The sequence below is a fragment of the Staurois parvus genome, unplaced genomic scaffold (genome assembly GCF_062004578.1).
Source record: "Staurois parvus isolate SC_StPar_1 unplaced genomic scaffold, SC_StPar_1.0 ptg000018l, whole genome shotgun sequence".
NCBI classification, from domain to species: Eukaryota; Metazoa; Chordata; class Amphibia; order Anura; family Ranidae; genus Staurois; species Staurois parvus.
The window spans coordinates 16983668-17006071 of NW_028317814.1; the positions used below are offsets into that span (position 1 = coordinate 16983668).

The 22404-nt window shown below is 40.9% G+C and overlaps 1 protein-coding gene across 1 annotated transcript in view; it reads right to left on the reverse strand.

The window, feature by feature from the left end:
- Positions 1-252: 252 nt before the first annotated feature.
- Positions 253-22404, reverse strand: part of USP31 (ubiquitin specific peptidase 31) — a 120403-nt gene continuing 98251 nt past the window's right edge. Inside the window, exon 16 of the mRNA XM_089682765.1 lies at positions 253-21038. Within this exon, the coding sequence (XP_089538891.1) occupies positions 19624-21038 (1415 nt within the window). The 3' untranslated portion in view covers positions 253-19623. The remainder of the gene's footprint in view (positions 21039-22404) is intronic.

Below are 22404 nucleotides of genomic sequence, written 5' to 3' on the forward strand. Positions count from 1 at the left end.
CCTCTATAGAGTCATACAGCAATCTAATTTAGTTTTTTTTTGTAAAGATTAACTTGTCTTTCAAATGTGCAGATTAGATTTTCTTATTGTGAAAAATATCTAGTATTATCTTTTTATTAACCTTTAAAGAGATTTAAGAAATATCAAAACTATTTGATACCACAGAAACACATACATCCAAGCTACGACTCACAGTTGCCCTCTTATGGGATAATGAGGAGCTGCAGTTAAATAAAACACCAAAGACCTTAGTCATTGAAGACCTTTTCTTCGCTTTAATTTCAGCATTATAATATTGTCAACTACAGGTTATCAAACGTGTCTCCCACAAAGAAGCATTCTTGAACGTAAAAAATATAAATTCTGCGTATTAAAAGTGCATACACTTGGCATAATAAGACATAAAAATAAATAAAAGGCATTGTTACATCGTTATCATGCACCAGGCCCGACAATTTAGAACCAGTGTTCCCAAATAAAGTAGGCGGTCAGGGGAAACCAAGCAAACTCTTCTGTCACCATTTCCCAAACCGGCAGCTAGAGGTTTCCCGAGGTCTGTGTTCCAGGGAGGAAGAACTACAGAAGGGGATGGAATGAGTAGGCAAGCTGGTATAGACTCCACAGAAACAAAACACATCACAAAACGGGAGGAAACATACATATCCAGTGTAACAAGAGGAGTCAGGACAAAGGTGAATTCCTGAAAGGAGATGATCTGATAAAAGGCAATTGTAGTAGATTCCTGAAAATACTGTAGCAGAAATCAAGTGAGGTTAGCAAAGGATCATTTGAACATTTTACAAGTAAAATTATATAAGAAGAGTTTTAATAGCATTCACAGATGTAAACGTTTTAGATAAGTACAGAAGGAGGAAAGATTTTTCTACACAATGCTGACTTCTTTTCCAGTTCTAGAATACCATTAGTGAAACTCCAGTTTTGATATTAGCAAAAGTCCCCTCTAAGTCAACTATACACACTAAGAATTATAAAACATCATTGCAGGCCCTTGCCTGCTTCTGTTCTGTAGATGTTGAGTCATTCTACCAAAATGAACCAAGCAGGAGGTTAAGATGCCCTTTAGTTATACTAACTCTACTAGTACTAATGATATCCCTTTAGGTATGTAAGTAACTCGGTTGCGATAAAATACCCAGTGCAGTACAGGAAATTGTAGGGGATGAAATATTCAATGCCCCAAAACACTATACAGACTACAGGAAGAAGTAGTGTGCTAATTGGAGCAGAGGGAGGAGAATTCTGGGATCATTTACGGACAGAATGCTGTTTTAGCTGCAAGAAAGACACATTGGGGTTGATTTATTAACTGGAGAGAGCAAAATCTGGTGCAGCTCTGCATAATTACCAATCAGTAAAATATTAAAAGAACAAGCTGAAGTTGGATGCCGATTGGCTACCATGCAGAGATGCAGATTTTGCACTCCAGTTTTAGTAAATCAACCCCATTGATTGACAGCTGCATAAACAATGATTGCCTGTATTCTAAAATGAAAAGGTTATTTAGATATTTATTTATTATTTAAATTTGAAACTCACTTGTGAAGAAATGACAAGCCGGCCATACATAGATCGAAATTCAGCGGGTTCAGCAGGGACCAGATGAATTTCGATCCATGTATGGGCAGGCTGGCTGTACACAAGTCAAGTCAACCACCCTGTCAATTTTTTCCTGAATGATCAATGCTGCTGGCAACACTAATTACTGTATTCTGACAGAGGTGGCGAAGGCTCCCCACTGTCAGAATACAATACCACAATGGGAGTGATTCCCCCATCAACCTCGAACGTGTGGATGGGGGAACCAAGGCATCATGTATGGTTGCCATACTGCTTGGGTTTGCCCTCAATGGCTGTTAACAGACTAATAGACTGGCCATAAATGATCCACTGGGACACTCAAGGGGTATACTTTAGGACCAAAATAAACATTTCCAACAATGATTTTTCAATAGAGAGGAGTGAAAGAATATTACATCATATGTGTGCAATCTGCCATGCATGTCAGGGACCTACTGCACTCAGTCCTGATGTAACAGATGGACACATATACCCCATCTATGATCATCCACATGCTGTACTGAGAAAGGAAATCTCTCAAGAATCTCACACATAACCGAGTTTTTATTTTAGTTGTACAAAGTTTGCATATATTTTGACAGTAGGCCCTCTGATGACAATATGCAGAGCACGTGTTGTGGAACACTTGAGACCTCCTGGGATGTGTGATAAGGGTATAACAGTAGCCAGCGGGCAACAAATGCGCCATTCTCATCTAGACCAGAATCCAGGAAGTGTGGAGAAGGTTCCTCGAAAAAACTACCCTATTGCTAGAGAGGAGGGGGTAGGATTAACAGAATGTGGGTTGAGGTCTGCTTTAAGGTTCCTAAAAGATTAGCATCACAATTTAGTTTGCAGCAAGCTAGAGTTTTCTAAACTGTCAAAAAAGACAGTTTGAATCAACCACAGAAACAGCATTTAGTAGCCAGGATTTCCTAGAATACTCACTTCTTTCAAATCTGTACAACCTGCATTGTCTGTAGACAGCCATTCATTTTAATGGGCTGCCTGACCTGCAGAAACAGGGAAAGAAGTCCGTGACCATTTAAGAAAAAAAAATCATACCACGCAGTGCTATGGCATTATGAGGTTTGGTGAGCATGAAAATACACCGCATTTGCTGATATGTGGGGGTGCCAATAAGTATTAATGGCACTGCCGCACGTTTGCTAAAGGGCAGCACATTTGCCTGCGGGTCGGGAACGTGCATAACTTGCATTCCCGACCCACAATAATGTAAATCTAGTGTTTATCTTTGGGACTGATCAAACCGTTATACAAAGCAGATCTTCCCATTCCATTATCTGTGTCCACAATGAAGTTTGGAAAAATCTTTTCTACATGTATAAAAGGACCTAAAGGACAGAATCCTTTACTTCTCAAATATTACGTTTCATGTAAAAGTCCAGGAATAGGACAACATTGTGGAAAATAGAGTAGGTAGGTCTGAAACATAGGTTTCAGAATTATGAAAACCCATCAATGCATTGACAGCTAGCGATTAGTATTTGTCATAAATACACTAGTCTAAAAATGAACATATTAACCCTTTGAGGACCAAGGGACGTATTTGTCCCATGTTTGTAATTGCATGTATCATCTGATTCAGAACTTAAAACTCTTTTTTTTTTGGTTTGAGTCAAAATATTAGTTCTTAACAAATGGATCTAGCTTTTTGCCAATTATTTCATGAAATGGCTTAGTTACAGCAACTGAAGTGTACGAACTTTAAAAACAAAAAAATGTATTCTTTTGGCGTTCCAAAACCTTATGGTCCTCAAAGGGTTAATAGCGGGCATGGACAAAACATTTTTGCTCTGCACTGGTTTGAACATGTTCTTATGCTTTGTAAAGGGCCATTAAACCTAAACAAGCATGCTCATATAAAATAGGTAAGAAGCATGAACACATGGAAAGATTAATTGAGGCCACGTTCACATGAACGGCAACCCAAAGAACATTTACAGGTTATCGCAGGACACCTGGGTTATAGTGCACCACAATCCATAGATGTAAACTCTGTGGCTCCATGCACATTGGCTTAAACAAAATGCCAGTACTCTGGCAGAAAAACCACAAATTCTGAGCGTTTTTTTGTACTAGCATTTGGCAGTGTTTAGTTTTTTTTCTGCCAGAAAAAAGCTGTCAAAAAAGCATAACAGAAGGGTTTATTTCTGTCTAAACATTGAGCTTAAAAAATGCTTCTAGACCACCTAATGTGCATGGATACATAGGATAACATTAGTTGCTTCCACAAACAAAATGCTAAGCTCCTCTAGAAGCAGCATTTTTTTTAAGCCAGTGTGCATGGAGCCTTAAATGTTGTAAGAAAAAAAAAAACAGTTTTAAAGTATCACTAGCAAAAGAACATTTATTCACCACAACATATTGGAGCCAAAAATCTTCCACACATTTGGTGGCAAATAAAATGTTTAATCTATGTTTTGCTCCAATGGTGTGCTGTTGATTATTTTTGGACTAGGTTTGCGATGACACAGGTGTGTTTAAATATGTGGTATGTTGACAGCCCATTCAAAATGAGTGAGCTTCCTTAAAGCAAAGCAACAATGTGAATGGGTCCAACAGAAAACCTTTGAGGGAACAGGTGGACTTGCCATTGTTGACCTTCCCTTCTAAAAATGTTCATTGTCTAACTTCAATGTTGATCCCGTGGCTTCAATACTTTGTGTCCCTGATCTGGAACAAGTATGGATATCAGGAGTTCTATTTTGCTTCAGTTACAACATGCTTGTGCCAGGCTAGTACTCATAAGCTATACAGCTGGGTAAATAGCATTTGCAGTAGGATGCCAGCAATGAAAGCATACAGGTTTGCCAAAGTACTGGTATACTTTATATTGACAGAACTGGAATTAGCAATGCACTGCAATAGACTTAAATCTGATATGGACCTGTGGCTCAATCAATAGTTGTTGGACGCTACCATTCATAGACTCCCAGGCTGCATAGGGGTTCTGGAAAAATGCAGCTTAACCAAGTCTTGTGAGTGATGGCACTACTTCAGGACTACTATGCTGCTCTGGGATAGGCATCAATTGTAGGTTTCTCAATGAGCCTTGGATTATGATGAACAGGAAAGTCAGTTGTATTGGAAAGACCTCTACGATCTTAGAGATGCTCCAACGTCATAATCCACCATCACCTACATGTGTATATATGTGAACGTTATCAATAACCTCCTATATACAAACTAATTTGCAACAAATGTTTGGCCCTTTGCGTGATCTGTAGCACCAAGAGAAATAGTGTTTCTATATATTTTTCAAGCAACTTTTTGTACTTTAAAATTTGCAAGTTGTATAAATACAGCAATCAGTAATAACAGCAATTATATAGAGATATGGACATGACTGCATGATTTATGAAGTATAAAGGTGCCAAATGACACAACAGGACTGTCAGGATCCAGATGATCTCATATCTATGGACAGCTTCAGATAATACCAGACAATAGATTGTGGAAGAGAAAGTTACTAGAGATGTTAGCAAATCTTGTCCATTGTCAGGAGAAATTGCACCTCTGCTTTGTGCAACCGTAACAGCAATACTTCCTTGACCTGGGCACTCTTGTTTATAACAAAAGCTAGGTCAAAGACATCATGAAGCAGGAGACTGCTTCAACGACCAGCTTTTTCTGATTTCTACAAACCGCATAAGCATCCTAAATAGGCAGACGCCAGCAGCATCTTATTGTAAACGGTTTTGGCTGATGGCATTGAATGAATCTACATCAGTTACTATGATAGCATGTTTAAAGCCCCCATTCCATTATCTTGGAATGGAAAATTCTATTTTCCACTAAACCAGATTGATGATGTGAACTTTAAAAATGGAAGTATATTAATGGGATAGACCACCTGTTCTAGCAGTGGACTCTCCCTGTAGAAGTATCTGACAGTGACTCCACCTTACTTATAGAAGTATCTGACAGTGATATAACCACCCACTTCACCTCCCTATAGTCTACACCAGATTGGATCACTAAATGGTGGACCGCGGTCCAGATGCGGACCTAGCCACTGTTTCATCCGGACCCAATCACACCATTTAGGAGCTGCTTTTTTCCCCCCAGAAAGAACAGCAGAGCAGACAGCAGGAGACAGAACATTTCTGGAGTGTGGAATAACAGCACAGAATTGAACAGATTGTGCGAGTGGGAGCTGTCATAACATTTCTGGATCGGATGCGGAATACAGCATTGAATAGTGCGCGAGAACTGCCGAGTTTTAAGTTAACCAGCGGCTGATTAGAAGCAGGGCAGTGCTAGCAGCCAATCACCTGCTGGTTAACACAAAAACTTAACCCCCACAGCTCCCATGCTCTTTTCAATGCTGTGTTGTGCTTTCCGCATCCGATCCTGAAATGTTATGACCACTTTTTTGCTCTGTTCAATACTGTGCAGTTATTCCAGACTCGCTCCAGAAATGTTCCTGCTGTCCGCTCTGCTGTTATAACAGCGGCAGAGGATAGGGGGAAAGAAGTGGCTCTGTTCAATGATGTGCTTCCCACAGACAATCCAGAAATGCTCTGCCTCCCGCTGTAAGGTAGGAGAGTGAAGGGGGGCGGGGGACACTACTTTGGCTGTGTGTGATGTAAAGGGGAGCAAAATGTGAAGAGGAGCAGTGCAGTGTGCATATGGTAGTGGTGATGTACAGGGGGCAGTACTGTGAAGGGGTGATGTGAGAGCAGAGAACATTTCAGTTGGGGGGGGGGGGGGAATATGTGATGCGAGGAGGGGGTCATTGCTGTGGTGGGGGGATGTGAAGGGGCAAAGGACAGTACTGGGGGGGGTGGGGTTGATGTGAGGAGGGCAGAGTGTACTTGGGGCGTGAAGGGGGCAGTGCTGTGTGTGTGGGTTGATGTGAAAAGGGCAGAGAACACTACTGTTGGGGGGGAGGATTTGTGATATGAGGAGGTGGGGCGGGATATGTAAAGGGGGGCACGGTTGTGGGGGGATGTAAAGGGGACACATTCTTGCTGGGGGTTATGTGAAGGAAGGAGAAGAGGACAGTAGTGTGGGGGTGAGATGTGAAGTGGGAACAGGACAGTAGTGTGGGGTGAAGGGGGATGGGGGGGGTTGAGGACTGCTGAAAATAATGGGGGTGTACTGTAAAGGGTGGGTGTGATGTGCAGGGGGCCTGAGAACACTACTGTGAAGGAAAAATGATGTTAAGTCGGGGCCTGTGACATATGGGGGGGGGGGGGGGACGGAGGACACTGACGTATAGGGATTGTGATTATACAGTAGGGGAGGGCTGAAAAAAAAAAATGTGGTCCGGACTTTTGTCGGAAGAAAATTTTACTGGTCGGATCTCCATGAGTTTTAATTCAGTACCCCTGGTCTACACCATTTAATCTCATTTGCTCGTCCATAAGGAGTTTCAATTCCATTGCTGTTCTCCATAATGTAAATGACATAAGATAGACAAGAGGGTGAGGCAAGGCCTTCCTATTATACCCTCTAAAGGAGAAGGACCAGTGATTGTGCTACCAAGTAGATGATTCAATCTGCCAGCATTCCAAAACTGGAATTTCAGTACTAAATTATTAGATAACCGTTATACCTTAAACGCATACGAAAATAAGCAAACAGTAAAAACCTTTAAAAAAATAAAATGTTACAAAAAACATGAGGAAATATCCCAATCAGGGAATATAACCTGTCCAACAGTTGATATACAAAATAAAATCCAATATTAACATTCAAATGAATTATGTAGCTTAGCTGCTCTTGTTATCAAAATACAAGAGCAACTTTTTAGCAGCTACAGTGTGATGAAATGTATACTCAGGTTAGCATACGTTGACGTTTTTGCCGTGAGCATCCTGATCTATAAGGTCTTGGGAGTACGACCTTGTACAGCTGGCACAACACATTAACGTGGAAAGCCTGGGGCAGCACAGCAATTGGCAGCCAAGAAAGTCTGACTTTAAAACCTGGGGACTTGGTACTGTACTGCTAAAAGCCATGCAATGTGCAGAATGAGGAAGAAGTATGCAAATGGAGACAGAAGAACGTTTACAAGAAACCTATTAAAAACAGAGATTCTCTTTAACCTTTAGAACCCAGTCATTAGTGTAGCACATTCTTGTTTGAGATTGTTAGCGATTTGCATAACATTTGCATTTGGCAGCTCTACATTTCTGAACCCTTTTAAATTACCGGTGATTTTAGTATACAGTCGGAGCCTGTGATATCACTAGATGCTAGAGAGAAAAAGATTTACATGGCAAGCACAAACAAAAAGGAGCTGTAGGAACTGCAAAGGTGACAAGACCCTAAAAGGTGCAATAACGGCAGAGCAGCTGCTTAGGGAACAAAGGCGGCAAGGAGCAATATCAAACACTGAGAGTTCTGCGTGGGAAGCAGACAATTTATTTAAACTCTTCCTACTCTCTGCCCAAAAAATGCTTCTCATTAGCCAAAAATAGGGCGTGGACTGAAATTGTGTGCAAAGTATAGACAAACTATCTGCCTGGACTTCACTGTAGCATTTTGTCATTTTCTTCTTCATTCCCTCTAGCAATTTATCTGGATATTCCCCATGTTTGGTCTCATCTGCTTAAAGAGGAACTTTTTTCTTTTTTTTTTTTTATTTTAAGTCAGCAGCTACAATTACTGTAGCTGCTTTTTAAAAAAATAAGGTACAAACCAGTACAAACATTCAGCAGCCAACTGCAAGTTATTGACGCTGTCATCTCAGATATAGGAGCTGAATGTGCTTCCTCAGGAACCACAGCTGGCTTCCCACTGAGAATGAGTGAGTGCTCGCTGTGCGCAGCTCTGCAGCCTCCTGGGACATGTGATGTGTCCCAGGAGGCTGCAGGGTAAGGGATGTCCTCCTCACCTAGGTGAGGATTGTGGAAGTGGGAGCAGATACCAATAAAAATCTGTACTTGTTCCTGCCCTGCAAAAAAACTCAGTTACAGACTAGGAGGAGGTAGCGAACCAGCAAGACTTCACTGTCTGAGAAGTTCAGCTTTACAAAGTTCCTGATTAAAGTGAACCTGTACTTTGCCCATGCAGAAGCAAAAGCAACGGGTTAATTTAACTACTGAAGGACACACTTCACTTTTCTCTCCTGCCACTGGGTTTAGTATAGGAGATCACATAACTCACACCCCCTCCACCTACATGTCAAAGCTGGTGAAAAGGGCAACCAGGAATGTCATATGGGAGAAGTCCTGACTTGGAAAATACACAGCAATTCTGTTTGTTCCCAGTAGCCAGATGCAGTGTTGGGAGTGAAATTAGAGTATGTGCACTTTAGAGGGTAACTCAACCTTTGTATGTATATAGACGTAAATAAGAAAAAAATAATGCATATATAATTGCGACAGAAGTCATACTGTAATTGAATGTTATTAAAATTACCTTTCCTTTTTAATCTGCAGCGTTTCATTTCTCTGTAAAATGCAATAGGGACACCTGAGGCATTCTGTACATAGGTGGTGTACAGACCGTCCCCCAGATAAGTAATTTCCTGCGTGTGTGATTGCCTCACTGATCTGCACTATGCTGCAAATCAGATTTTGAGCATCACCTGCAACAAAAATGTCATTTGTGATGAGGTACTCCCAAAAGGAAGTCATGTCTAAATGGATGCAGACCTTGCAATTTTCCACATTAGAGCTCTGCAAGTACAGCTGCTGATTGATCATTATAAAACCATTCCCATACAGATTTACTCTGGACATGAAGACAAACAACTATTTCTTTAGAACAAAAAGGTAGGACCCTGCAACAAAGTTTGTTAAAAACCTGTACAGAGATCACCCAGAGGGACTCGGTCAGTATAGGATCAAAACAAAAAAAAACATCTCTGTAAAAGAAGTGGTTATATACTTATGTTTCTGGAGGCCTGTCTGTGCAAAACAGCCATATCACCACCATTTAGGTGGGTCAACACCTGCTCCCCCACTGTATGTTGTGGCTCCTCTCACTAACGTATAAGCCAGTAGTAGTCTAACAGCTAGCGAGAGAAACCCTGGAACGCAGCAGATATTCTACACACTCAGAAATATGGAATCCCCGCAGCTATGTTTCTACCCTTGGGCCGTTGGAAAGGCAAGTATACAGCATTTTCTTTTATTAGTCATGTCTTCTTTCTGTTTTGACCCTGTAGTGACAGGGTCACTAAGTGAAGCCTTCATACAAATAGACGTTAGCTGTTATTCCATTTTGGGCAGTCACTCTACAAACAAGGAAGGAGAGACCAAATCACAAAAAACATAAGAAGCATCCAGATAGCTTTGCCAAGTAATTCGGTACACAGCTAAGCAAACTGAGAACATGGACACAAGAGGATATAACCTCAATCCATGATCTCACCTGTACACTTGTAAGAAGGAAGTGTGGCTGTCCTTTAAATGTTAAATATCTTACGATATATAATAACTTCATATAGTAATATACACAGAGACATGGACAAGTTTGTGAGTACCTTAATAGCTTATTCAAACAATGCTTCATTTTTCCTGAAAAGTGATAAAATTAAAAGCAATCGTCTCATGTAAGCCTTTATGCCTTTGGTCAGAATAAAACATGATAAATTATTGCTTACTGTCCAAAGATTTACTAAAAAGGTCAGATTTGCTGGCCCATGTTCAGTGCGTCACGCTGAATATAGCCCAGAGAAAGCAAAAGAGAGACTTAAGCAAGCCTTCCTGGACATGGCTGCAAAGGGAAAATTGACTTTAGATTGTCTACTAATCACAATAACTTTCGGATCAAAGAGCCACTGTTGAAAGAAAAACAATAAAAACAGACTGAAATTTGCCAAAACGGATATTGACAAGCCACAGTGCTTTTAGGAGAATGCCCTTGGCCAGGTAAGACAAACCTGGAGCATTTTGTCAAATCACATTAACTATACAAAGGATAAAAAATAAACACCATACCTACTGTGAAACATGAAGGAGGCTTAGTTTTTTTTAGGCTACCTTGTTGCTTCTGGCACTGGATGCCTTGAATCTTTGCAGGGTACAATGAAATTTCAAGACTATCAAGGAATTCTGGAGCAAAGCGTACTGCCTATTGTTGGGAAGCTCTGGTTTAATTGCAAATCACTAGCCAACAGAATGACCCAAAAAACAGTAAAGTCACCCATGAAATGCTAATAAGCATTGCATTATTCTTTAGTGGCTATCTATGATCTGAACGTTATTGAACATATATGAAAATAGCTGAAAACATGCACTCTGAACAAGGCACCCTTTAACTTTGAGACGCGCATATGAATGCATGTTACTGTTCCTTTAAGCAGCTGAGTTTAGGATAGGTTCTTGGTGGTTACACTTTTTTTTTTTTCAATGAATTCAGTTTCCTATGAGTGGCACATACCTGTACATTTGTTGGCAGTGGCCATTCTGTAAATGGAGTCTATATAAAGGAAGGGGTGTTGTGGGCAGTCTGCATGGAACATGTGAGGGGAGTATCTCACAGTGCACACTCTACTTCTGAGGTGGACATGTGCTTGGGATGTCTATGGCCTTAAAAACACCAGGCAACTCCCCCAGGATAGGTTTTTGTTTTTTGTGAATGGGAGTGAAGACAATAAAATATAGGAAGAACAGAAACCCCACCAGTTTGTGAAAATAGAACAAATTGTGAAGAAAAGCTTATGCATCCTGAAATGACAGAACATACTTCATCATTCCCTAAATGTGGTGGTGAGTTAAAGTATTTCTAAAGGCAGGTTTTTAATCTTCATGCACCTTCATGGGGAAGGAGCAAGGAACACCTACAGGGGACCCTGGAAAAGGAGGATCAGGACTGCTCTGTGCAAAACCATTGTTTTATTGTTGGTTATTTAAATGTCTTTTTTATCCTTTACAAACACTTTAAGTTTGGGTGTAGCGAAACTATAGCATCTCTCAGGAGAGGTAACCAGGAAAAAGGACCTCTGACAATAAATCATAGTTGAGAGTAAATTGATACTGTAATTGAAATGGTTTCATACTGAAGTAATTTAACTCTTAGTTGTTCTAGGATAACTTTTTTTTTTGCGGTTGGTCCATGTTTTATTCATTAAAAGTCACTAGCTGGTTTTGTTGAAGCTGCATAATGCTTAGCTCTGACTTGCTCATGTTGTATTCAGCCAGTGCATTGTTAGCATCAGATATGTAATATGTGGAATGCAAGCAGGTGGTAAGTGGCACTCTTAAGGCCTCTTGGCATTGGAATGTTCTATGGTCTGATTCCATTGGTGTTCCATCTTTAGATACTATCCTGAAACACAAACCATTGGAAAGTGAGGACATGGCAGGCAGACCCAGGGAGGATGTGCGCCTTCCTAATGCTAAAGATGAATGATATATAATCGAAAATACATTTCTTGCCAGAGTACTGCTTCTTGATAGTTTTAGCCATCGCTATCACTTTCAAAGCGTTTGTAAAGTCAAGGTTTTTTAAAGTTTTGTTTTGTAAAGTCAAGCATACCTTCAGAGGTCTAGTGGCGTGTATTAATCAGGGCTGTTTTGGTGGCAAAAGGGGAACATACCTAATACCAGGTGGGTGGTCAAAGTTATGGCTGATCTGTGTTTTTCACCCAAATAAGCAAAAATTAATATTTTTAAACAAACAAGTCCCTAAGCCTAATATCAGCTGCTTAAATTAAAAAAAAAACAAAACAATTTTTTAAAAATAGATATTTAACATGTAAAAGGACAACTCCCCCTTACAGACTGTACTACAAATATTAGAATATCATGCATTATTGGCACATTAAGTTCAATGGCAAGTATAATCTTTATATTTTTAGACCTATGAGTGTCATTATCCATTGTAAATGAATAGTTAGCCTATTGTCTGCCATGTTTCATCAAATTGAGGATGCTGGCAGAAGCTCAGAAATGCAGTGTAGTTGTGATTGAACATTAGAGTGCAGGAAAACATCACTGGAGGGGTATCGATTATATATATATATATATATATATATAAAATTTATTAAAAAGACAGCTTTGATTTATTATTCCTTGAATGACAGATGGAAACTGGTTGCTAAAGACAACAGAGAAATTTGAATTCTGCTTTTTTAATGGGCCCAAAGGAGCTTTGAGTGTTTCTCCAACAATTACAGCTCTGAAGAGGGCTGGAGTAATTCCAATGAAGCAGTTTTATGAGGCACAATATTTTTTGTCTTCAGAATATCAACTAACTCTCGAAGACTGGAAGTCTGCCAGTGCTGTCACAGAACTTGCTGAAAATAAATCACCAACAAGAACATTGGGGGGAATGAGCAGTCTGCCACACACAAACTGTTATGCAGAAAGACTACAGAAACAAAGAAGAAAGTGCTATGTTATGTATACTTCTCACTTTTCTACTGCAAGATGCTGAATATTAGGCAGGGTCTGTTTTTTAAACAATAAATCAAAAATATTTGAAACTGGATGCAACAGACCCTTTGGTCCAGAAGGCACATGAACAGCCTCCAATCCTGACAGCAGGCAATGCAGTCTGTTGTCCTCATTGGAAAATGGCACTGTGCATCTCCGTTATTCGTCCATACATAGTGGCCTATGGACACTGGCAGAAAGCTACAAATGCACAGTTTCACCCAGATAGGAAACTGTACTGCATAATCTGAATCTTGGATGGAAATAAGGTCTTCACAGCCTTCTAGGATTCGTGCACCCTTTTGGAACATGTTACATGTTCCACCTGTATTTAGGGTGGAGCATGTAACACTAACCAGCTTCGGCAGCCCTCGCTCCAATTCTCCCACATTGTGACAGCAGGCAAGGGATCATTTCCCTGCACCCGCTGTCTAAAATTGAAAAGAAGTAAGGCTGGCTGTGCCCACATGGCCACGTCATTCATTCAGTTTCCTGTGAATGCATGACCTACATCTATTGTCAGTCATTACGGCTGACAGCTTGTAGTTCTGAATAAATTGCAAGGTCGCTGATGAGCAATCACGTATTTTATTCACAAGCAGTTAAACACTCAGCCGTATGAAGGTACAGGCTGAAAGCTGCAGGGCTTGTCTGCAGGAGTCTTGCATTGCACCCTGATCCACTGATCACGGGTTCAATGCTTTCCAGGCTCCTTAGAGAAAAAATACATACAATTTTTTTTCCTGCAAATATTTGTACATTTATTATTTTTTCCCCCCAAAAGGTGAGCTGATCCTTTAAGACTGGCAAGAAACTGAGACTGCACACTCAGTCTGGATTAAAAGAGGGTCCACAAATCTCTGGCATGTGAGTAATACAGGGCTGCCATTCTTGACCTCCTTAGGGCAACAGTTGACTGTGATGCTAAACCACCAACTATAATGTCTTTGGGGGAAAGAGACTTTCTATCTATACTTGTATTGGGTAAATGATTTGAAATATCAAAGCAAAACAGTCAAGGCATTTTTGGAGTTATTAGCAATGGCATCCTAAATATATCCCTCAGTTCAGCCTTCAGTTATAGGAAACCTGCACTCAGGAAAAAATGGGGGTTCTCACTGCTAATTTCCTAAACGTACTAGTTGTCTGGATATCTTCTGCCTTGAAACAGCTGTAAACCTCAGGAATGAAATATGAACAAAGCACATAATGTGTACTTGTATCAATACAGAACACCAAGTGCCATTTTTGTTTGCTGCCACATTCCTCTTATCTGCTTGAATCACTTCTGGCAAGTTTTACCAACACCGAGAGAAAAATAAAAATGACGGGGGAGGGAGCGCCTGCAGATTTACAGCCTCAGCTCTGTTCCTGTGCAAAGGGGATGTGTCCCTTTCGCTCCAATCAGAGCTCTCCTCAATGAGCTCTGCAGAATAAATTCAGCTACCTGCCCCCTGCTTTCTGAAAGCTCAAACAAGCTGTGCAAATTGCTGTACTTTTGATTGGCTGTAGAGGATAGAGGGCAGCAATTAAACAGGTACAACTTATGTAAGAGGATTTATTTCATTTCTGTGTATCACGGAGGCTAGCCACTTCACTGGGTATATCTAAGGGTTTACAACCACATGTAATTGCCAGTACATGGCCAATTCAAAACAAGCATACAGATTGAAAAGTCAGAACTGCTGATCTGTATACTTGCTCCAGGTGAGTGCATTTGTAGGCACTGAAGCCACTGGATTAGCACGACAGACGGAAAATGAGCAATTCAGAAAAAATCCTGGCAGCCTCCACACTTAGTACAGGTTTCCTTAAGGCATAACTGAAGCTTCCTTCTTTATTACGGTAATGCAGTAAGGCATTATAGCACATGCGTGTTTTTTTAATGTACTATTGTGTTGCAGCTAGGGATAAATGTGCTGTGCTGGTTGCACACTGGAGAACCAGACTGCTTAACGAGTGCAGGTCTCGCATGCTTCTAAATGCCCCCTGTCCAGTGTTCCAATTAACAGGGCGGCTCGGGGAATGTGAGTGCCTATCATAAGAGCACTGTGCAGGTGGTATGCCCCACCACAGTAGACATGGACTTCTACTGGACCTCCAGCATGCGGAGAGCAAAAAGAATATTAATTCTAGCAACAGCACATTAGTACATAAAACTAAGAAGACACTCACAATCATTACCATTTATACAATCTGTGTGTATTACAGTAATAAAAATAGGCTTTACTTGGAATCTAAATAGAGATAGGAAATTAGACTGTTCACCCAGAATTCAGACGGGAATTGCGACCTGCCTTCTGGGATTCTAGAAATCTAACATGAAGTGGGGACTGCATTCTGGGACTAACAAAATGTGGGAAATGCACTCGGTGACGCTGACAGAAAACAGAGACTAAGGCCGGCCATACATGGGTCGAAATTCGACCTATTTTTTGTCCTAAAATGAGACCTAAGAATAAATCGGCTGATTTTCGCTGATTGGTGATTGGGCATGTTGGAAAATTCATGAAACACGACCAATTTTCGACTCAATCATGGTCAAATCGTACGATCGTTTTTCAGAAAAGAATATGCGCATGAGCCGTGACCTGGAAGGAACAGAAGTCTCCCCTGTTATATGGGGTGAACTTTATGACTTAGTCGGCTGATTTTCGAAATCATTGATGGCACCATCAGATTACCGAGTGAACGACGTTTTCGATTTTTGTATGAAAAAGCGTTCAGAAGTCGAATCATGTATGGCCTGCATAAGTATTACTCTTCCAACAGGAAGTCTCACTATTCTAGACAGGAAGTGCTCACAAATCCTGGAAGCAAGCAAACAAATCTGTCTGGCCAAACAGGAAGTGAACAGGATGTGCTTTGCTATTTTTTTTTTTATTTTTTTTAGTCTTTCAAGCAGCTACCTCATTCATTCAAAGAATGTCCTCATAAGAGCTAAAGTGCAATAACATACCAGGTAGTGATAGCATATCAGAGAGAAAGGAGAACAAATTCAAGCTAATATATATTATAAAGGGGAATACACTATTCTGGTAAAAATCTACAAGTACATCTCCGCTCTACGAAAAACGGGTGAAACTAGGTAAATTGATACATACATCAGCATAACACTAGTACTAACAAGAGGTGCAGGTAATAGTAATAAAACCCATCAGCAATAAAAGATTTACCAATCTTGTGCCCCTCCCAAACACAACACTCATACACAACATCTTGAGGAACTGAATTGTCTAGAGGTGAAAGCACCAAGAGTGATTACCAACAGTTTCTTGCATAGGTCACAAGTGCGTGCACATTCAGTCGAAACACTGCCATGCAAAAAGTGCCTGAGCAGGGGTTTGAAAATGAAGGAAAAATGTCCAGCCGTGCATCTGGTGGTACGCCAGCTTGTGCTACAGGAGGAAAGGAGTGACTACATGAAATTTACTTCGTAACAATCAGCAATATTGATAGAGCAGCAATTTAAAAAGTTAAAAAAGGCAAACTAGTAAACAAAATCGGCTTCACATATTAGTGTTTTACAGCATTGCTCTTTAAATTCTGTACCAGCAACCTTTTTGGAAAAGAGAAATACAATAATAATAATAGGTATTGCATCAAATGACTAACAAATGAAGGTTAAATCTCTTGATACGAGAGACCATATACCCACAGAGATGGTCGGCCAGCAGATTTGCTTTCATATTTCCCAGATTTTGCCTAGAGAATGCAATTTTTTTTCTCCCTGGTTTAAAAGAAAAACTATAGTCCAATACAGTTTGTGTGACACCTACATTAACGATATTGCTTGTTTTTCTAGGTGATGGTCAAATACAGAGGAATACTTCACTTAAAGGAGATCTAAAGTCACAGCATACACTTCAATTTTACATCATCACCATTGTAATAACACAAACAATTGGTCATTGGACAATCCAATATAAGTTTACTTGAAAAATCACCTTTAAAGTTGTGAGTGACCATAAGGACAATATATCCCATGGCACTGTGCTTCCTGCAAGTGCAGAAGGCAGGCACTGGAAAATGTGTGACAAAGCAATGCCTACCCACAGGGCGGAGTGAATAAAAGTCACAGAATTCAAGATAGTAATTGTGCGGGGATCTTGACAAAGTAAGGTTACAAACTTGTATAAATGCAGCACTACCATCCACCGCTGGCCTAGCATTGGATGTGATGATATCATAGTGCTCGCCCACATTCAGGCACTGGAGAGCAGGGGAAAAAGACCATCAGTTGCTGCAGAACCATTGAGTAAGGCAAGTAGTTCTCTGTATTAGATCATCTATAAACACAAGAACATTATTCATAAGTTAAAGAAGGGGGGCACAATATAATTAATTCATGCATAAAGTTTTGCTTTATGCAAAGATGTGATTCAAGGTTCCCGTCATGCACGTCACTACTGGAGAAGCGTTTACAAATCTGTAAAAAAAATTAAGCAACCAAAACACGAATCAACAAGCAGGCAATAATGTGAACCTCACATCAGGAATATCAAGTAAATGTTAGATTAATAACATACTCCTGAACTTCCTGATCACAGACTATAGTTTCCCATTAAACGTATGATCATATTAGGATTTTGCCATGTAATTACCAGTACATGGTGAGGATAGTTTACAAAAGAGTTGAGTAGCACGATTTCCCTCTGCTGTTTTTGTTGCAATGGTGCATTTCTTCTATTTTGCAAGTTCCTTTTGTAATGTTAAACCTATGTAGGTTTGTTCAGCATTTGTTTTATATATGGATGTTCAGTAATATGTTACATGTTATGCGGTCACCAGTAAGTATGACATCTGAACAGAATTTACAACACAAGAGAATTTGTAAATTATGACTGTGCGTACTTGCGTATCCTTGCAAGGTAGTCTACAAAACATTTTTGTAATGACAGCAACTAGCTTTTGTGAACTGCACCCTATTAATCTGAACAGGAGGTACAAGATCTGTACACTTTCACAAGGTTTTAAAACCAATATGTATTCCCACCTGCAATGAATAGAAACTGGTTCACAAAACAGTCAGTTGCAAACAATAAGCACCCACAATGTTCTAATCACCCCATAATATTTCTGCAATGAAAAACCAATTAGTGTGTACACACTTCCTCAAACAGGAATTTCCAATATACATTAGGCTCCTGCTACCAATATCCCTTGCACTCGATATCCCTTGTTTGTTAACCAATGGACTAACTAACAGAAACAATGCTAAAATCGCACCTGCATGAAAAATGCAGTTTGCTGTACATGGCAGGGTTAACAGGCTCAGTCTTTACGGTTTAGGTTTGTGGCTCACCAGGCCTGTCGGTAAAGCCATCTCTCAGTTTTCTAACAGTTTCCTTTACTGAGGTCAAACATGAATTGGGAGGAAATACAGCACTAAACGCTAAACACTTGGCTGTGCAGGGAACAGACAGCAAGAAGGATTATTGACTTAATCCACCCAATAAAAGCTATAATGTCCCAGCAAATTAAACCACGTTGACTATACGCCAAACGTTAATTTTTGCCTATACACAGAAATAAAGCACATATTTCAAACTCAGGCTGTCGTTTTACAGCAGCCATCAGTCTTACGAGACAGCTACTATTAAAGGTTTATAAATCAGATGTGGAGCTCATAAAAGCCTGGGACTTTCTGGTACAAGGGAGCGGCTGTGGATATTCAACTCCTACTGTCGTTTGGGGTTACCAGATTGTACAAAAAAAGAAAAAAAAAAAAAAGAAGGAGCATGCAAATTAGGCTGTATGGACTCCAGATTACATGAGAGAAGAAGGTCACACACTAAGGGGACGCTGTTACTCATCAGCTGGCAGGAATACTCGATTTTAGCTGGAGGAGATAAGTAGATGGCATTAGGAACTGAGCAGGGATACAATGCCTTTCAAGCATTGTTCAGAGTTTTGGATGAACTTCTGTACATGGATATAGCGGAAGGTTGCTTGTTACAACATTCGTGACTAAATTCCATCTGGCTATAGGTGAATTTAGTAGACCAACAAAAGCCAAGACCATTCTGCAGTACAACTATTGTCATATAGACCACTTTGGACATGACATGAATATATGAATGGAGGAGAGCTAGATGCTGTGATGGAGAGGAAATGAGCTTTTATAGCCTTCAGGGATAAAGAAACAATGTGGAGATGCCCTTTATGTGTGTATAGGAAACCACAAAAAACGCAATGTTATCCTTCGCTTGACAAGTAAACTAACCTTTATCCTACTCTCCACTGTGCTGAAGTCATGGCCAGGCTTTGGTAAGGAAGAGAGGAGATAAAAAGCAGCATTCGGTTGGCAGAAGTGAAAACTATCCCTCCCCACCCAAAATTCCCTTGAGTAGTTAGAACAAACAGGCAGGTTTTAGCAGGGCTGGCTGAGGACAGAGTTCGTTTGCTGAGGAAGCATTCTGAGCAATCATCTCAACCAGCACTAAAAGAAATTCCTCAACACAACAAAAAAAGTCAACTTTCATGCTGCAAGCATAGCTGGGAAAGAACAAGAACGAGATCCCTCACCCCACGAAGTAAAATTAAAAAAATAAAATAAATCAAAAAACAAAATAATAAAAACTTTAAAAGTGCATACATTCCAAACAACAGCTGTAAGCAGGGACAGCTCTCCTGCATTCATCTCCAGTCAGGACATGTGGTACAGCTGTCCCTGCACCCTTGGTCACTGAGCTTTAGGCGATGGCTTAGTTGAAGAAGGGAACTTTTTTAGGTATCTATCAGAAGTCTTTTTAGCACAAGGAGACGAGTGGGTTTGATTTTCATCTGGGGAAGACTTGGCTTTGTGTTGAGGTAAGACAGAATGCTTTTTTGGATTTGGGGCAACCTCCTTGGTTGGTGAGGCTGGAGAGTTGTCACTTTTCTCCTGGCTTAAACTTTTTGTTGTTGTAGGTTTCTTGGAAAGTATGTTGGTTTTTCCCAAATCTGCCGACCGTCTGGTTTCTTTTTGCCTTAGGGCAGATTTAAAGAAGCTCAGTCCTTTCTCCTCTGACTTGCTGTCCCGCTTGAGACCAGAACGAGATGTACTTTGAGGAGCGCGGAGGCTGGCCATAGAGGAACTACGTACTGTCCGATTATCTGCTGGAGAATCGCTGCTCTTGGGTTGTGTGGCACGGGTAGTGCTACTGCTAGGTTTTGCTGCACAGGCTTTGTCTGAGCCCAAGCTTACCTTAGACCCCTCCCTGCTAAGAGTCTTTTCAGGTGCTCTATGTTTGCTGGATGTGCTTGACACGGAGTTCTTTAAAGTTGAGGCAGGTTTCTTCTGTGCCGGAGAGGAGATGTTGCTAAGGGTGGAACTCGAGGTTCTTTGCCTCTGTTGAGATACAGGTGTGGAAACTTCCTGTGGCTTCCCAGAGTCTTTCCGCGCTTGCGTGGATGAACGACGTGTGGGGGTTTTAACTTCACTCCTTTCGCTTCTTTTTGTTTTTGCTGTGGGTTTTCCATTGCTGCCTGCTGTCACTGAGGTGGGTATAGAAGAGTCCTTCTCTGTTGCTTGTGTTGTTTTACCCTGCTCTGTGGTTGTTTTACTAGTAACAGGCTTATTACTATGTACTTCTTCAATCTGGGGTGAATTCTCCCTTACTGGGGAGGAATTTACAGAATCGCTTTGATCCACAAATGCGATATGGTTATTATTATCTATAGGATCCAGTAGTGGGTTCCTGCCCACTAGCTCAGCTGCACTCTTTCCAGATGGTTCAGCTGGTACAGCCTTTTTCACCACTGGTTCAGGCTGTGCACCACCTTCTGCTAATGCCAAGGGAGCCCGAGTTGACGTCCGATACTCACGTTTCACATTTTCAAGGTGATCGTGGAAACTGCCAGACAGATTACGAAGGCTTCCAAAACAAGATGTTGACACATGGTCATCAGCCTCACCAATTTTACCGAGTGAAGAACCATGTATGGGGGAATCTGAAGGGTGGCGGCAGGAAGTGGCTGCCCGTAGGTGAAGTTTTGCTGCTAGTGACCATGATGGTCTAAATCCATTCTCGTTGGAAACCAGGGGACTGGTAACTGAAGACCGCCCTGAGCTTTGACGCTGCACGCTTCTTACAAATGGACGCGAGGAGAAGCCACCTACAGTGGAAAAAAAAAAAACAGAACTCAATCTAAAAAAAACGTATTTAACCTTTTTGTGCTTGTGCATAAGCTGTCAAATTTGTAAACAATTTAATTAAAAGTGGTTCTAAAGGCTGAAGGCTTTTTTTTTACCTTCATGCATTCTAAGCATTAATGTAAAATACTTTTAGTATACAGTTCCCCCACCTTACACTTACCTGAACCAGATCTCAATCCAGCAATGTGCACACACTCCTAGCTCTCTCCATCCTCATTGGCTCAGACACAGCAGCAGGAGCTATTGATTTTGCTTTCCTTTGAATCACTTAATGAATATTTAGTTGTATAAGCACTGTTTCTGAGAACTGCTGTACATCTGTGTTGCATGGAGTCAACCAACCTCTGGCACCTGTGAACAGGTATTCCAGCCCAGGATGGTTGGACTACATTCCACAGTTCTTCTCTATTTCTTGGTTTTGCCTCAGAAACTGCATTTTTGATGTCACCCCACAAGTTTTCTATTGGATTAAGATCCGGGGATTGGGCTGGCCACTCCATAACGTCGATCTTGTTGGTCTGGAACCAAGATGTTGCACGCTTACTGGTGTGTTTGGGGTCGTTGTCTTGTTGGAACACCCATTTCAAGGGCATGTCCTCTTCAGCATAAGGCAGCATGACCTCTTCAAGTATTCTGATGTATTCAAACTGATCCATGATCCCTGGTATGCGATAATAGGCCCAACACCGTAGTATGAGAAACATCTCCATATCATGATGCTTGCGCAACCATGCTTCACTATTTTCACAGTGTACTGTGGCTTGAATTCAGTGTTTGGGGTCGTCTGACAAACTGTCTCCGGCCACTAGACCCAAAAAGAACAATCTTACTTTCATCAGTCCACAAAATGTTGCGCAATTTCTCTTTAGGCCAGTCGGTGTGCTCTTTGGCAAATTGTAACCTCTTTAGCACGTCTTTTTTCAACAGTGGGACTCTGCGGGGCTTCTTGCAGATAGCTTGGCTTCACATAGGCGTTTAATTGTAACAGTACTTACAGGTAACTTTAGACCTTCTTTGATCTTCCTGGAGTTGATTGTTGGCTGAGTCCTTGCCATTTTGGCTATTCTTCTATTCATTCGAATGGTAGTTTTTCCGCTTTCTTCCACGTCTTTCAGGTTTTGGTTGCCTGTGAACAGGTATTCCAGCCCAGGATGGTTGGACTACATTCCACAGTTCTTCTCTATTTCTTGGTTTTGCCTCAGAAACTGCATTTTTGATGTCACCCCACAAGTTTTCTATTGGATTAAGATCCGGGGATTGGGCTGGCCACTCCATAACGTCAATGTTGTTGGTCTGGAACCAAGATGTTGCACGTTTACTGGTGTG